The sequence below is a fragment of the Geotrypetes seraphini genome, chromosome 8 (assembly GCF_902459505.1).
Source record: "Geotrypetes seraphini chromosome 8, aGeoSer1.1, whole genome shotgun sequence".
Classification (NCBI taxonomy): domain Eukaryota; kingdom Metazoa; phylum Chordata; class Amphibia; order Gymnophiona; family Dermophiidae; genus Geotrypetes; species Geotrypetes seraphini.
Window position 1 is genome coordinate 24,826,904 of NC_047091.1, and position 17,077 is coordinate 24,843,980.

Consider the following 17,077-nt stretch of genomic DNA (forward strand, 5'->3'; position numbering starts at 1 on the left):
CTTCTCATTCTCATTTAATGTCTTCACAGAAATAGGAGAAGCCTAGAAAGACACAGGTTTGGGCTAATCAGGGCTGGTATTGGTGGACAGCAAACAAAGCATTTGCCCTGGGTCCCATGCTTGCCAATGGACTTTGGAGTCATCTCCGCAGTTTCTGTCCTGGGCCCCTGAATCGGGTTACCAGATTTTCCAGAATAAAAATCTGGACTCATGGCCCCCCCCCCCCCTCAACCTGTTTGCTTGTCCGGAGGGCATATGGGCATGCCCTGGTGTGACGTGATATCACATGCTTTCGCGCATGTACACGACGTCACCGCATGCGCAGATGCCGTCCCGACGTCACTGCTAGCTGAAAGCTTTTCAAAACCCGGATAAAATGCCAGGTTTTGAAAAGCCGAACGAACTTCCCCCGGACGCATCCTTGAAAATGAGGACATGTTCGGGGAAATCCAGACGTCTGGTAACCCTACCCCTGAATGCTTAAGTCCAAATTGAGCTATGTTGGCAAAGAGCATTGTAGGTCTCAATATTTGAATTTGAGGACTGTGGACAGGTCTTGAGTTGTGTGAGGAGTGAGCATCGCACAAGCTGAAACAGTTATGTCTGTAGTGTTATTTTGGAGGATGAGGGGATTCTGCATAAGTAACCTTGCCACAGGTGTTTGTAAAGTTGAAGATGGTCCTACAGACTGAGACTTTACTTCAAAGAAGGAGCATTTTGAACTGTGGGTAATTTGCTGGACTGTCCTAATGCCCCGTATGTGGGACTTCCTGGTTAAATTGTATAAAGTGTGGTTGCTCATTTAGAGACCCAGAGCAGAAGACTCAAAAGTGCCTGGTCTGTCTTGGGAAACTTAATTGAGCTCCCGGTGAGGGAGTCTTCGTGTTTTGAAATTACTGCTCAAGATATTTAAGGTATTAAGGAAGAACTCCCCAAAAGAGTTAAGAGAGAGCTTGAAGGTGTGTAGGCCACAAAGGGTGCAGCACTCTCTACACAAAAACACCTGTAGTTGTAGCAGCTAGAAAAGAGTTGGGTAAGGAGAAATGTAGAAAGTGAACGTATAAAGTTACAGCTGCTGAGTGACGGAACCAGATACTTGACGGGTTTCGCACATATGACATTATGACTGTTTGCAAGGCATTAGTGCTTTCCATTTCCTTAAGAACATAAGAAGAGCCTTACTGAGTCAAACCAATGGTCCATCAAGCCCAGTAGCCCGTTCGCACAGTGGCCAATCCAGGTCACTAGTACCTGGCCAAAATCCAAGGAGCAGCAGTATTCCATATTACCAATACAGGGCAAGCAGTGGCTTCCTCTATGTCTTTATAACAGACTCTGGACTTTTCCTCCAGGAACTTGTCCAAACCTTTCTTAAAACCAGCTACGTCTAGAAAGAGTGTGGGTAGAGGTTCTGAGCCTTGCTTTATTGTTTTAATTTGTAGGTTTTGTATTTGTCCTTTATCGGGAATCAAATTCTTCTAAGGGGAGAGCATTGGCTAGAGGCCATATAACTTCCGTGCCACACGCCACTAGCCTGCAGGGGCAACCAGCACACACTGAGCTCCTTCCCCCATTTCCCCTCCTAATGGTTGGCTAAAACTTTTCACATCCATTAAAGTCAGAGGAGCAAGTTCCATCCATAGGGTTGTCCTGGGAATGGAGAGTCCAGGCCACGCTTACGCTTGTGTCTCTTTTGCAGGAGAAAGACATAATGAAGGAAGTGATGGAGAATGGGCCGGTCCAAGGTCAGTAGTCCTGCTTTAGCCTGTGGGGGTAGAAGAGCTGATGTATTTCCTCCCCCACACTGGGATGACTGTTACATCTGCATATGTTATTTGCAACCACTCAGGCCCTTTCCCCCTACTTGTATCTTGTCCTCTTTCTGTCCCAGGCACTATATTTACAGAGACAATCCTAGGCTGGGCCATGTACCCAGAACCTAGCCACTGGGTGTCATTCTTAACCAAGGGTCAGGACTGCTTTCAGCACCACCAGGCCCAGCCAGCCCAGGTTTGAGAAGAGATCAAAGCAAGGACCCAGGCTGCATCTCTCATTGCCTTTTATTTTCCTTCCAGCCATTATGGAAGTGCACGAAGACTTCTTTCTATATAAAGGAGGAATTTATCGGCACACACCTGTGACAGCAGGAAAACCAAAGCATTACCGGAGACATGGGACCCACTCTGTGAAAATCACTGGGTAAGTGACAAGATGGCCTGAAAAATAAACCCATCCCACTAGGCCAGAGCTCAGGGGAGATCAGTCACCCAGGGAGTGCAGGGTGTGGGCCCTGAGTAGTTGAATACCAGGAACGTGATTTTGAACTCTCACTTTACTTCCCATTCTCACCCCCTTTCTCCTTTCCCCCTTCTTGTCAATCACCTTCCTAATATGATTTCTGGCTCCTCTAAGGGAGTCTCCTCCCCTCCCCCCCCAACCCAAAAGCTCTTTTCAATGTCTCCAAATGGGTTGTTTTGTGCATATTGTTGTGGATGATATCCATCTCCCAAATTTGCTATTAAAGCTCCCCATAAAATCAGCATGTGCCAGTGAGAGATTCATTCTGGAGCCCAGTTGATGTTACATAGAAACATGATGGCAGATAAAGGCCAAATGGCCCATCCACTATCTCCTCCTCTCCCTAACAGATCCCACATGCCTGGCCCATGCTATCTTGAATTCAGATAATCTTCATCTCTACCACCTCCACCGAGAGACTACCACCCTTTCTGTAAAATAGTATTTCCTTAGATTGCTCCTGAGCCTATCACCTCTTAACTTCATCCTATGCCCTCTCATTCCAGAGCTTCCTTTCAAATGAAAGAGACTCGACTCATGCACATTTACATCACGTAGAAATTTAAACATCTCTATCTTATCTCCCCTCTCCCGCCTTTCCTACAAAGTCTACAGATTGAGATCTATAAGTCTGTCCCCAACCGCTTTGAATACTGATAAGGCGGAATATCAAATTTTTTAATAAACTTTTTTAAAAACTTGCCTTATGACGAAGACCACGCACCATTTTAGTAGCCTTCCTCTGGACCAACTCCACGTTCGTATAGGCAGCTTATCCAGGTGCGCTTGGAAATTCCATTAAATCAAGTCTGTAATACCCCAAACAATGGGAAATTTCTGTATCTTTCTGCTGCATTTCTTGGCACTTGAGGATCTTCTCTCTCACCACATGATTCATGCCTTTCTGGGGGGGGTCTCTTTTATCAGGCATCCAGCTTTTTTATCGGTGGGATGGGGGATGTCCCAAGTTATCATAACCTCTTTACTTTCCATAATTCTTTTGGGGTCATGATCCCAGTGCTTTTCCGGTGCAGTGATGTAATGTTTCCCAAGTTTCCAATAGATGAGATGTGTCACTTCCTGTAGAGACATTTTCTGCCATTAAAACTTCACAGCCAGCTACAAGATGAGTAATTGTTTCCAGTTTCTTACAGAAACTACAGATGTCTCTTGTACCAGTTGTTTTCTGCTTGCTGTGAACCATCTCATCCATAATCCACTGTCCCAACTTGTTCTTAGCTTTGAATTCACTTCTCATACATCCACTTTTGATTAACGCATGGTTCTGGAGTACTACTTTCTATTCCCTGCTGTTCTTAACTATTTGTCCTTTGTTTATCCTCATTTACTGATCTAATTCTTTGAAGAGGCTTTTTTTCCCACACTCAATTGCAGACTTTCCTATTAGGTGCTTTTTCTAAAAATAAGACATCCACAAAATGGCACACGAGCCAGCACTTGGACGACTTTCTGGATATCATGTTACAGGGGTCATGTTATAGGCGGGCTGAGACTTGGACGTCTTGAGGTAATAATCAAACCTTTTCACAGATGTCTTGGACGGAACTTAGACATTCTGAGTTAGACCTGTTTTAAAAAGCATCTAAGTGCCAAAAAGGCACCCAACCTGACCAGATGAACACTAGGGGGATTAAGTAATGGCCCACACACACACTCCCTCAGCGGTCACTGACCCCCCCCTCCTACCCCTCCAAAATCTGAATGAAACAGTTGCATACCTGTCTCTAGAATCACAGCACCTGGTATGGGAAATCCTAGTAGAACATCACACATGTGGGCTGGTTGAACCATAGAAAGGATCTCTCTAACCACTCCATTTATGGTGGAAAGTGTGAGCCCACCAAAACCCTTGTGGAGTGTTTCACTTGGTAATCTAAATAGTGGGGTTCCCCAGGGGTCTGTGTTGGAACCGCTGCTTTTTAACATATTTATCAGTGATCTAGGGATGGGAATAACTAGTGAGATAATAAAATTTGCTGATGACACAAAATTGTTAAATCGCAAGAGGATTGTGAAAAATTGCAGGAGGACCTTGTGAGCCTGGAAGACTGAGAATCAAAATGGCAGAGGAGGTGTAATGTGAGCAAGCGCAAAGTGATGCCTGTGGGAAAGAGGAACCCAAACTATAGCTACGTGATGCTGGGTTCTGGGTTAGGAGTCACTGGCCAGGAAAAGGATCCAGGTGTCATTGTTGAGGATACGTTGAAACCCTCGTCTGTGTGCAAATACTGCAGAACGTTAGGAATGGGAAACAAAGCTGAGAATGTCACAAGGCTCTTGTATAGCTCCATGGGGTGGCCACACCTCGAATACTGGACTAGCAGAGGGAGGAGTGAGCTGCGTATGGGGGTCTCGGTACTGGAATAGCAGGAGTTGCATTCTGTCTCTAGCTTGGGCCTGACTTGTAGCCGCGTCTGCTTTGCGTGACCAAGGCTGGGTGCAATTTCCTAAAACTTCCTCCAAACAAACCCAAGAAAACTAAACAAACCTTTGGCCCTGCTCTCCTTTTAACTCCTTACCTAACACTGCACAGAACCTGTATCTACTTGTAAAACGTTTAATATGCCGCTTTCTACAGATAATCAGGCATCGAGGGTGGGTGTTGGCGGATGCTGGGGGTAATAAGATTGCCTTGTTATGAAGGCTAGACATGCCTGACCCATAGTGATTTCAGTGTAACGTATCACTAAAGGCATCCACCTTTACAAGCTCCCGTTGTGTGTGGGGCAGTCTGCTGCATGTTGAGTGTACAGTGCTGTGTACGCTTTTCAGCACTATAGAAAGGCTAAGTAGCAGTAGCAACGCAGTGAGCTTAAGCTAGTGATTAACTCTTTGGAGGATGGAGCTCGGTTTATACAGTAGTTGCACTGTTTTTCTGGTGCAGAGAAAGGAAGATGTCTCGGCTATGTTGATTTTGTTGTCTTTTTTAAATCCTAGTTGGGGAGAAGAAAAAATTCCCAGTGGACAGAGTCAGAAATACTGGGTGAGTAGCAGACAAGCCTTAGCCAATGTCATAGTATCTGTGTATTAATCCCCGTATGGCTGGGGCTCTCGTACAGGACAGATGTGTCCAAGTGTTTCTCCAAGACAAACGCCAGGAAGTTCTTTTTCTCCCAGAGGGTGGTGGATACATGGAACGCGCTGCCAGAGGATGTGATAGGCAGAAGCACGCTACAGGGCTTCAAAGAAAGTCTGGACAGGTACCTGGAGGACAAAGGGATTGAGGGGTACAGATAGGAGTAGAGGTAAGGTTATAGGGACAGGATTAGAGGTAAATTATAAAATTAGTCAGAGACCACTGTTCAGGCAGTGGGCCTGATGGGCCGCCGCGGGAGCGGACCGCTGGGCAGGATGGACCTCTGGTCTGCCTCAGCGGAGGCAACTTCTTATGTTCTTATGTATCACCTTGTAGGCAGAAAAACTGAGGTGAAGGATTTCTTTTGTCCTCTCTTCAGACTTTTCTAGTTGACTTGACCAGCTATTTCTCTCCCACAGATCGCTGCAAACTCCTGGGGCAAGAACTGGGGTGAGAGCGGCTACTTCCGAATTGCCCGGGGTGCCAATGAGTGCGAAATCGAAGCCTTTGTGGTGGGCGTGTGGGGCCGAGTCAGCATGGAGGATGTTCACAAGTGACAGGACATGGCACAGCCCCCTTCCCCTCAGTTCCTGCACTGTTTTCACCACTTAGCATGAGCCGTTCCACTTGGTGGTGGACAATCGCTGCTTCTGCACCTGAAGAGATCGAAACGGAAACTGTGATCTGAACCTGAGAAGTAGTGCTGCTCAATAAAGAGTCCCCTGATATCTTCAGTCTGCTGCCCTCCCACCCCCCACCCCCCCCTGACAAGTTATTCCCTAGGACAGAATGAGTTTTGAACGGGGTAGATCAGTGCCCTCCCCGCTTTTGCAATTAAATCACAATACCTTCCAGCCTGAGGCTCGAGGGCAGGACATAAGAGCCCTTTCCTCTAATTTTGTGTTACCAAGATTAAGAACGGCCCTGGGCGCTTTTGATAACATGAGGAGTCCAGTGTATCAGAACATAAACCATTCTCCTCGCCTTGCCATCCTGGACCTTGCTCCTGCTCTCAGGGCCGCTTTGATCTCTGAAACTTTCCCACAAGCAATGTAAACATCCACCCTTCAGGCATTTTATGTTTATGTGTACAAGGAGTAACTGGCCCCAATGTCTGCTGAACTTCTGTACCTGCCAAGCCAGGAAGAGTTCAAAGGAGAGACATTCCATCCAGCTCTGGTATGCGGAGCAGAAGCAGAGAGACCAGTCATGAATCTCTCCGTCCTCCTGAAGTTTTAAGGGACTGGGGCCATTGGGTAGGAGTTTGAAAACTGAATAGACCTCATTCTCCCTTGAGTCCCAGACACATGTATAAACATGCAGCATATCCACTTAAACTCCACAGCCCTGAGGGACTTCCAAAATTTTTTCTTTGTTCCCAGGAAAGATCGGTGCGAACAGGAAAAATATTATTGGTTGAGCCTGATTCCCCAGCAAGCAACTGAGTCTTTCATGCTCCTTGCTCCTATTATGTGCTTGGCATACATTTCCTGAAGTACTTAGCTGAGATCGGTCATGAGCACACCTGGAGCTGAAAAATGACACCTTCCTTCCTGTGCCAAATTTGGTGCACGGCTTTCGCTGGAGCACAATGATTTACAGCATTATTTTGGTGATAATACTATGCATTTCAGAAGCGCTTTCCTACGCTGTATGGTTGGATCAGCCCTGGCTGGGATGACTCCGTGGAACAGTTCGTGCTTGGAATAGTACTCCGAATACATACCAGGTGTTTTGGGCTGTCATTGTGAATTAATGATAATTCAAGCTGCGCCAAAACCGTTCATCGCTAACAGAGCTTCCATTATGATCAAGGACTCCCTGCATCTCCCCCCGCCTCAGAAGGACCCATCAGAAGCTACACCACTCCTGCCACTAAGCTGTGCCACCTGGGTGACATTATGCACCGATTCTCACCAGGCTCCAGGAACATCACTGCACACAATTTCCTGCACATTTCATCACTCTCTCTGGTGCTCAAATGCACTGTTTCCTTGCGGGAGCATTTCTGGTTCTATGAGGTGCCTTGATAAAGACACAGAAGGAAGTGAAAGATCTCTCTGATTTGCTACTGATGCCTCACCTTTTCCACTTGTGCTTAATTGGGCTGAGGTACAGTGGTGCCTCGCATAACGAACGCCTCGCACAGCGAACGCTGCACACAACGAACTTCATGTCTTGATTCATACAACGAACTTCGTTTCACACAACGAAGTCGCCCGAGCTGCCGATGTATTGCATCCTTCCGCGCAGGCACTGCAGGCAGTCGTTAGTCACTGCGCTTAACTGCCCTCTCTCACAGCCCTTCGCCTGGCTCCCTGTGCAGTGGCGGACCGTCGGCTCGCCTCCTCTTATGGAGGGGCCCGGCGCCTACTGCTGATGCGTTGGGAGGGGCGGAGCTACTCTCGCCACTTCCCCGATGCTAGAAAAAAAAGAAAAGAAAAGTTAAGTCCCAGTTTTTGCCGCTGAGACTCTGCCCTCTCTCACTGTATACAGTCGTCCTTTTAAGATAAACTCAATATTTTTTATATATCATGGCTTCTAAAAAAAGCAGGAAGGTGATTTCTGTTGAAATGAAACGGGAAATAATTAGAAGGAGTGAATGTGGGGTAAAACAGTGTGACCTCGTCAAAGAGTTTGGCCTCAGCAAGACCACCATTTTCACCATTTTGACAAATTTATCTTTTTTTATGTCATCTTAGCATATTTTATGCTGCAGAACGAATAATTTTTTTTAACATGTATTGTTATGGGAAAACGCGTTTCACATAACGAACTTTTCGCATAACAAACTTGCTCCTGGAACGAATTAAGTTCGTTGTGTGAGGCACCACTGTATATTGATGGTTTGTTTAAAATTGGATAGACTGCCATTTGGAAGCACTAGCATGGCGGTTTTTACTATGTATGTTGTAGACAGATCAGGTAATAAGGAGGACAGCGGGAAGAAGAAAAAAGGAGGCAATTCACATAAATAGTACACGCTTGTCCCAGACTCCCCTGTTACTGTGCTTTCAATGCTTGCTCTAGAGCAGTGGGCTGAAACTCGCAGCCCGCCAGGTACTATTTTGAGGCCCTCAGTATATTTATGATAATCACAAAAGTAAAATAAAACAGATCATATGGCTCTTTAGCTATAAATTACAATATTATTATTAAGACTTAGCCAAAAGGAAAGATTTATAAACTATAAAGAGTTTAACCTCATGCAAAATGGTCATTTCTTTAATAATATATTAACTATTTTTTTTTTTTCTGAGGCCCTCCAAGTACCTACAAATCCAAAATGCGGCCCTGCAAAGGGTTTGAGTTGGAGACCACTGCTCTAGAGGCTGAGTGAATTTCGATTACGGTTTCAGATTTGGTACTGAAACCAACCCCCAAATCCAGAAAATACCAGTGCATTTTTGGCTAAAACCAAAACTTCTTCCCTTCCGCCCCCAGCCTCTTAAGAAACCCTGGTGGTCTAGTAGCCTTTTCAGGAACAGGAACAAAGCCCACTCATTCCTGCCTGGTACCGCTCTTATTCCGGGACTTCCAACAGCAGTTTCATAAGATTACCGTAGAAGATCCCAGCAACCATATTGAGATTGGAACCGGCATAACAGGAGCAATGTCCAGACACCTGTACTTATCTCTGTTTGGCTGCTGGAACCTGTTATTATGGTTTTGTGAGCCTTCCAGAAGTAATTTTGAAGAAGGAACTGGCCATGCACAGGAGTGAGTGGAAATCATTCCTGTACCCACTACCCACCAGCAACTTGGTAGGTCCAGGAAGGGGCTGGAGAATGGTTTGCCAGTGTGAGTCCAGAAGGGGGCGGGGCCAGTTTCAACCAAAATCAATTGGCCAGTTTTGGTAGAAACTGAAGATCTGGCTTCAGTGGTGCTGAATTTAGTACATGGATCCTCATTGCGACGGACATATGAACATCGAGCTCATTCTGGGAGAACTTTCCATGTCTAGATCTATTAGGAATCTCTCCCCTTTTGAGTCAGCCTGAAGCAGCACTTGAGGATTTGACTGCTTGTCTTATAAATGTTCTCCTTCCTCACTAGCGTGACTGTAGCAAGGGGCCCATCTCACATTCTCCTGCCCGCTCCTCTTAATTCAGCACCAACAAGCTTGGATTTTCAGCTAGACCCTCCTTTGCCCACCCAGACCTTGCTGCAGTTGATGGCTATGCACATTCGTCGAGCCCTTGCCTTTCATAGACAGGGGCTGATGTAGTAAGCACATGTTAGAGCTTCAACACACATGTTAAAAACACATTTTTACATCCGATGCAGTACACAAATCACTTGCAAACAAGAGACAGCAAGCCGATTACTATAGTATTAGGTGTTATCCCGGAAAAAGAGATATTTTATGCAGGGATCACCCCGAACCCTGGAGGAGTGTTGAAGGTTGTGACACTGGATTGTCGAGCTGCTTTTCTATACTTCCTTGGTATGATATCTATCCGATGGGTGCAATCTCCCCCCACCACACTGGATACTAGGACACATGGATGATGGCTCTTCTAGTCTCTGTTGTGCCCACTTTCTCTTTCTTCAGCTGTCCAGTCCTTCGTTGTCTCTCCTATCTCCCCTCTTATCTTATTGTCCCCATCTCCTTTGTGTCCTCCTTTCTTCTGTCTTATTGGCCAGGGCTCCGTCGTCTCCCCGCTCTCCTCGTATCTCATTACCCCAGTCTTCATTGTCTTCCTTTTCTCTTCTCCATTTCCCCTAGTCCTGCTTTTTTTTAATCCCTCCCCCCCCCCCCTTTTTCTTCTTCTCCATTTCTTCCTGTAGAGGCAGCAAAACGAGCGAAAAAAAAGTTGTGGGCAATTTATATCCTCGTAGAACACGGAAAGAAAGTGGCATCAAACTGTCACTGAAAAATGAGCTAAGCCTCAGATTATGAGCTCAAGTGCCACTGTAGGTGTCTTTAGCTGATACTTTTCTTACCATTGGACCTATCTGGACACCACCACAACGTCCCACATTTCTGTGTGTGGTTTTCTTGCCTGCTGTGCTCATGTGAATGAGGAACTGTGGGCAAAGCCGGTGTTAAGCTGTGCGCAGCCTCCTGTATTTTGCTTTTAAAAAAGATTAATGTGTCCACAGTCGCTTCTTTTTTTATTGGCAAGTGGGTTTTCTTGTACCTGTGAAGGCCACAATGACTTTTACAGTCCATGCAAGATTAGATGAACAGGGAAAACAGAGTAAAAGGGACCCTGCGTGTGTCCTGGAACCCCAGAGAATGAAAAATCTCCTTCACCCTCCTCACAAAGCAAAGCTTTTGTATTTATTCTGCTTTCTGTGCCTTGTAAACAAATGGATTACCGCTCCTTCCTGGCATGACTTGCCGTGGCAGCCTCAGATTTTTATCATAGACACAACAAGAGGTTTGCTGTCTCAAACAAAGTTCTACTCTTCAAAGGTCTTGTGGATCTGGAAAACTTAAGAGCTGGCATTCATGTAATTCTGAATGTTTGATATCCCACTGGTTCTCTTACTGTACGGGAGGTTATTTCTGCTTCTCTTTAACCCCAGTGGTTCCCAAACCCCATCCTGGAGGACTAGCAGTCAGTCAGGTTTTCAGCATAGCCGTAATAAATATGCATGGATCAAAATTTACATGCCTGTCACCTGCATGATTTTATTTTTATTTAAAAAATTTCTATTCCGCTTTAAATCAAAGCGGATTATAGTAAAACCCGCAAGAAACCCACATCACAGCAAACACCTAAGCATCAATTCAACAGACTTTACATTATCAATATCCTTTTCTACAAACCTTCATCAAATTTCTAGAAATGTAATCTAATTAATAAAAGACCTGAACAAAAAGGTGTGTCTTTCACGTCTTCTTAAGTTCTTATCACCACACAATCGTAAAACTCCAGGCAGTAAATTCCAGCTGTTGAAATTGCAGAAGTCCAGGTTTTCATCTAATGCACTTCGCTCGCTGCCAGTTTCCAATTATATGCAAAGCTCTCTCATGACCTAAAATTGCCCACTTTTTACTACAGAAATCCTCCGATCCACTACCCAGCCTGGTTGTCAGGATTTCCACCAGGAATTATGTATGAGATCCATTTGTATTCACTGCTTAGTATATGCAAATAGTTCTCATACATAATCATTGTAGAAATCCTGACAGCCAGGCTGGGTAGTGGACCTCGGTGACTAGATTTGAGGACCCCTCTCACTCCCTGCCAAGTCCTGGCAGTAGGAATAGTTCCCTCTCCTTCTTGCTGCAGTCAGCATCAATGTTCAAGGGCTACTATCATACATGTATTTAATGTTTTGAGTAGGCATCGGGAGGGGGTGTGGGGATGTGGAGACTATGGCCAATCCAAAATTTGAGGTCTGATTGAGAATAACACATTGTTTTAGTGCTTGTATCTGAATGCTGTTTGGAAAGCTCTCTTTCATCAGTATCCATGGGGTGAGGCAGGAGACTCTGTATAACGTGCAAACTCCATGGTAAAATGTAGTCAGGAACCCATCCCTAACCCGACACCTCCTGTTTATCTGCCATTTTCCTCCTTCTTCTGTGGTCAGGGAATTTTTTTGATTACTCCATCGGATGGCCAACAGAAGTGCACAGCACAGAGCAGCAACAACGCAAGGCCTCACAAACTCTGATAGGCCTACATTTACTCCCTGAACTCGGCATTCTTCCACCCTCCCCCCAGAATTTCCTTTCTGTGTTCTCGCGATGTTCTGAATTCCTGGCTGCGTTGTTTCAGTGACCCCAGAGTCTGTGGAAATTCCTTGCATGCATGGCATGGCTTGCACCTGCAAGTTTGGAGTCTGTCTGGGCATTACTAGAAGTCTAGCTGGCGGTGAGCCATGCCTCGTGGCCTGAGTGGAACCACTGCTCACAAGCTGTGCTGCTTTAGTAGAAAGGGTAAAGGTCACAGCAGAAAGACAGACGAGCAGTGGGTACTGCCTGCTAGACTGCCTTTCTGTGTTTACTATGTAGTATAAAGAAATAAAACAAAGGAAATAAGGTGATACTCGATGCATTTTATGATGAGCTTTTCAAGGTAACCCTTCTTCTTCAGATCAGAAAAAGGCAAGTGTTGACAGATATAAGGAAAATATGAAAGCATAAACATAGAATATGACGGCAGAAAATGGCCACGGCCCAACAAATCTGGCCACTCTAATGACCCTCCCCCCTAAGTTCTTCCTTGAAGTGATCCCATTTTTTCTTAAAATCTAGCACGTTGCTGGCCTCAATTACCTGCAGTAGAAGATCATTCCACGATCAACTACCCTTTCGGTGAAGAAATACTTCCTAATGTCGCTATGAAATCTCCCACCCCTGATTTTCAACGGATGCCCTCTTGTCGCCATAGGTCCTTTAAGGAAAAAGATATCTTCTTCTACCTCAATACGGCCCGTAACATATTTGAACGTCTTAATCATGTCGCCCCTCTCTCTGCGTTCCTCAAGTATAGCTGCAACTTACCCAGACGTTCCTCATACTGGAGATCCTTGAGTCCCGAGACCATCCTAGTGGCCATTCGCTGAACCGACTCAACTCTCAGCACATCCTTTTGATAATGTGGCCTCCAGAATTGTACACAATATTCCAGATGAGGTCTCACCATTGACCTGTACAACAGAAGAGGGATGGGTGGCAGAGCAGTTTTAAATGTCTTTAAGTCCTGTCTTGTAGGTGTCAAAATACTATATCATTTTGATTTCAAAGGTTTTACGTTCTTGGATTGTCTTAAAGTTCTCTTTTCGTATTCTCATCATTAAATCATTGGTGCAGTGGTCAGTTTTTCCAAAGTGTTGACCGATAGAGGTGACATCCTGGTTAGTATTGCAATTCTTAATATGATATCGATGTAGGTTGATTCTGGTCTTTGGCATTTGGCTTGTTTCACCAGTATAACATCCCTCTATGCACTGAATGATGTAACATGCGAAGGATCCCTTTACGCTGAATGTTTTTCCCATATGAGTGACCGTGGGCTCCTTTGAGACGTGCTTGCAGTTTGCAGTGTCAGACCACAAGGATGTGTGTCTTTCTCTTCTTCATGGGTTTTCATGGGGGATCTTGCTTTTTACCAATTTTTGTTTCAGATTAGGTGGCTGACGGAAGGCCAGCAGAGGTAGAACTGGGAATATTTATTTTAGTAATTAATCTTTTTGGAGTAGTGGTTGTAGATCTTATAATTTTTCTTAGTTTTTCCATGTCTGGATTGCCTTACTAGGCCAGACCAATGGTCCATTAAGCCCAATAGCCCAATCTCATGGTGGCCAATCCAGTACTAGTACCTTGCCAAAACCCAAGGAATAACAACATTCCATGCTACCATCATCTTGTCCTTGTAGTATAGTAAGTTTTCTCTGGGTGTTTTAAGGGATGAGGCAATATTCTTGAAGACTATTTTAGGGTTATATCCTTTATGCTTGAAGGATTCAGGCAGGGTCTTTAGGTGTTTATAAATCAAACTGGTTTACATATTATATACAGGTCCTTATTTTGTACCTGGGGCTTCTGGTTCTGTGGAGATGTAGCACCTCAGAGCTTGGAACAAAATGGCTTTTCAGCATCCTGCCAGACAGATGCTTTTCCTTTTGGAGTTTTGCAGTTTTATTTCATCATTTGAAAGAAACAGCCTTTTTAAAAAATATAAAATACTTACCAATGCACAGTGTTGCCACTTACCCTATTTGTGGGTTTAAATGGGGCAGGAGTGATCCCTAGTCTCTCCTAGCTGTCCAGTGTGTGGATTTGTGTTGGATTTTTTTTTTTTAATTGCACCAGTCAACCCCAAAATAAGACAAGAAATCACCATAAAATAATAATAAAAAAGGTCTTTGTCCACCTGTAATGCCAGGTATCCATCTTTCTGTCAGAATCATGCCACTTTCTCGCCCGATGTCTGTATTAGAGCCAGGCCAAGCCAGGCCATCCTTGGATCTTAACACTTAGCATGACTTATAATCTCCATGTTAACTTTAGGAAAACCCAAACATTCAGTTTGTTCTGGTTCCCCAAGTCGGCTCTGGCTGCCTCTCCCTCTCTTTACCTACCCAAGTCCCTGCTAGCAAATAGACTCTGAGGAGACTGGTGACAGGCTTCAGCCATAGACCTGGCATAAGAGGACACCAGCTTCCTTTGAGGTTGAGGCTACAATTTATATTTGTATGGACTAAGGCTTAGATGCACTAAATACTTTGATTGTGTACCGATGGTCGCTAAACCAGTTTGACCAGTGTTCAAACAGCTCACCGTGTGGTTCTCCATGTGTTCATACATGCTCTGACTCTGGCATGCAAACGACCTAATTACTATTAAAATGAGGTCATTAATATTAAAAAGACTCATCTGATCAATAGCCTAACATTGCAAAGCCATAAACGGATTGCTAATACCGACCCAAAAAAACCCAACAGGTCTGCCATCTTTTTTCATTTTTTTTCATTTTTTTTTTCCAAGGGCACAGATATTGTGTGCGTGCGTGTAACAAGCTTGTGCACTGTCTAAACATTTCTGTTCTTAATTCCCATTGTTTGAAACTGAATTATCCATCTTTAAAGAAAAGTCATTGAAAACATTTATTAGATTATTCTTTTGCATATCAGGTAACTTATTTTGGAACCAAATTGTTCTCTGGATAAGACAATCCATTCCTATTTTTTTCTTTCAAAAGGCTCTCGGAACTATTTGTGGTGAAGTTAGGCAGCTGTCGTTTCTGTTTTAATTGAGGACTTCTTGATCTCTGATCCGCATTGAATTCAAGTGGAAAATTGCAGAATATAAAACTGAATTGAACAGAAAGCTTGAAAACCCAACTGCATGTGGCTCTCGAGGACCCTAGTTGCCTACCCCTGACTAGACAGAGCCAGGACACTTAGAGGGATTTTGCCAGCCCAGTGCTGTTGAAGATTGATATGCTTCATGGCCACCGTTACCTGTCTAAATCTCTTTGAGTATTGGTCTGGTCACACAAAATCAAACTTTCGTGTTTCCCGTCTTTTCTTGATAAACTCATCATCACTTTTTGTCCTTCCCGGACCCTTAGATCAGCTGATCAGAATTTATTGACTTCCGTTGTCACTCCAACCTTATGGAATGCCATGCCACCTCAACTCCGCCTTGAAAATTCTCTTGACAAATTCAAGATTAAACTAAAAACGTTCTTATTTCAAGACACATACCATAGCATATCCTCCCCCCTTTTCCCTTTTTTTCTTAAATTTTGTTTTTAATGATGTAATTATTGATTCCTCCCTCCCCTTTTACCCTCAAGCCCATGTCCGCATTTGTAATTCATCTTTTTAATGTTCACTCTTTCCCCCACCCATAATAATTATTTTAACCTTTCATTTTTTTAGTATTGTAAACCGGCTAGATGCATGTCGATGGTCGGTATATTAAAATTAATAAAACTTGAACTTGAAACTTGATTCATACTGACATAATCCAAAAACCTATATTACTAAACTTGCACCCACCTTTTCTCTCATCCACACAATCCCACCATGATCACTTTTCTGCCACAGAGCATGGAGCAGTGGCCCCACCTAGTGGCACTTCCAGGTAAACTGTCCTACTCTTTGAGCTTAACTCTTCCCATGCTGTAAAGAGGCAGTAATCCAATGTATAATCGGGGGTTCAAGCAGCTTGCAGGCATGCAAAAGGGGCAGAGTAATGTAATTCTCAGATACGCTGGGAGAGACAGCAGGTCGCCTAACACTTTCTGCTTATCTCCTTGTAACGAGAACAAGTCCAGCCTCCTGTTGGGAGACTTCTGGATGGCAGAACTTGAGAGCGTTGCAAGTAGTTCAGCGAAATAGCCTTTAACTGCTGAAGTCCTTTATGGTACCTCTGCAGGAAGAATTATAAACCTAAAAAAGTCATTTCAAATCTACTGAAAAAATGGTAACAGGTAAAGACAAGAACCTGCAAAGTTTGGGGTGCAGGAATCCAATGGTGAGAAAACAGAGACCTGGAGAGAGGGAAGTGCCAAAGTTATTTGAAAAACTATTTTCCCCTTGCACGCTTGCAGATTTCTAGGACAGGTCATGAAACCTAAAACAACGAAAGAGTTTGCAGATGCAAGGGATGGACTCTGAGCCAAATTGTGCCTTTCCGGAGACACCCGTTTCTAGAGAAAACTCTATTCATAATGCAAAAGTAAGCGATAGCAGATCAAAACCAGAAATCCCTTTCTAGCAGCATTTCTCGAGATAGTCCTGGAGTACACCCGACTTTGCATTAAATCGATTCACATATTCTGCCTCCATTATATGTAAATGTCTTTCATGGATCACCTGGGGACCAACCTGGGAAATTAACCAGCCGGGAAGGTCTTCAGCATAAACAAAATGAAGGTACGAAAGAGATTTGCATACAATGAAGACACGACCTGAATATTTAGCTTTATTTTATGAAGAAATTTATAAACTATATTGCTAATGCCTAAGAGCCACACAATGTTGAGCAGAATAAAGGTCAATAAAATGACGATATCAAGCAACTAAACCATTCAGTGTAATTATACAAAACCATCTCCAATAACCCTCATGACTCGCCAGCTTTCCATCTTCTGGCGACGACAATCATTTTCTGGACCTCCCCCACCCAATTCCTGTCCATAGGCAGGCCAGGTTTTCAGGATATCCACAATATGCAAATCTCTGTCATGCATATTCATGGATATCCTG

General features: G+C 44.2%; 1 protein-coding gene across 1 annotated transcript in view; it reads left to right on the plus strand.

The window, feature by feature from the left end:
* TINAGL1 (tubulointerstitial nephritis antigen like 1) overlaps positions 1 to 6,139 on the plus strand; it is a 37,135-nt gene extending 30,996 nt beyond the window's left edge. The window contains exons 9-12 of the mRNA XM_033957066.1: positions 1,700 to 1,745; positions 2,076 to 2,199; positions 5,257 to 5,302; positions 5,815 to 6,139. Of these exons, the coding sequence (XP_033812957.1) occupies positions 1,700 to 1,745; positions 2,076 to 2,199; positions 5,257 to 5,302; positions 5,815 to 5,952 (354 nt within the window). The 3' untranslated portion in view covers positions 5,953 to 6,139. The remainder of the gene's footprint in view (positions 1 to 1,699; positions 1,746 to 2,075; positions 2,200 to 5,256; positions 5,303 to 5,814) is intronic.
* The last annotated feature ends 10,938 nt before the right edge of the window (positions 6,140 to 17,077 follow it).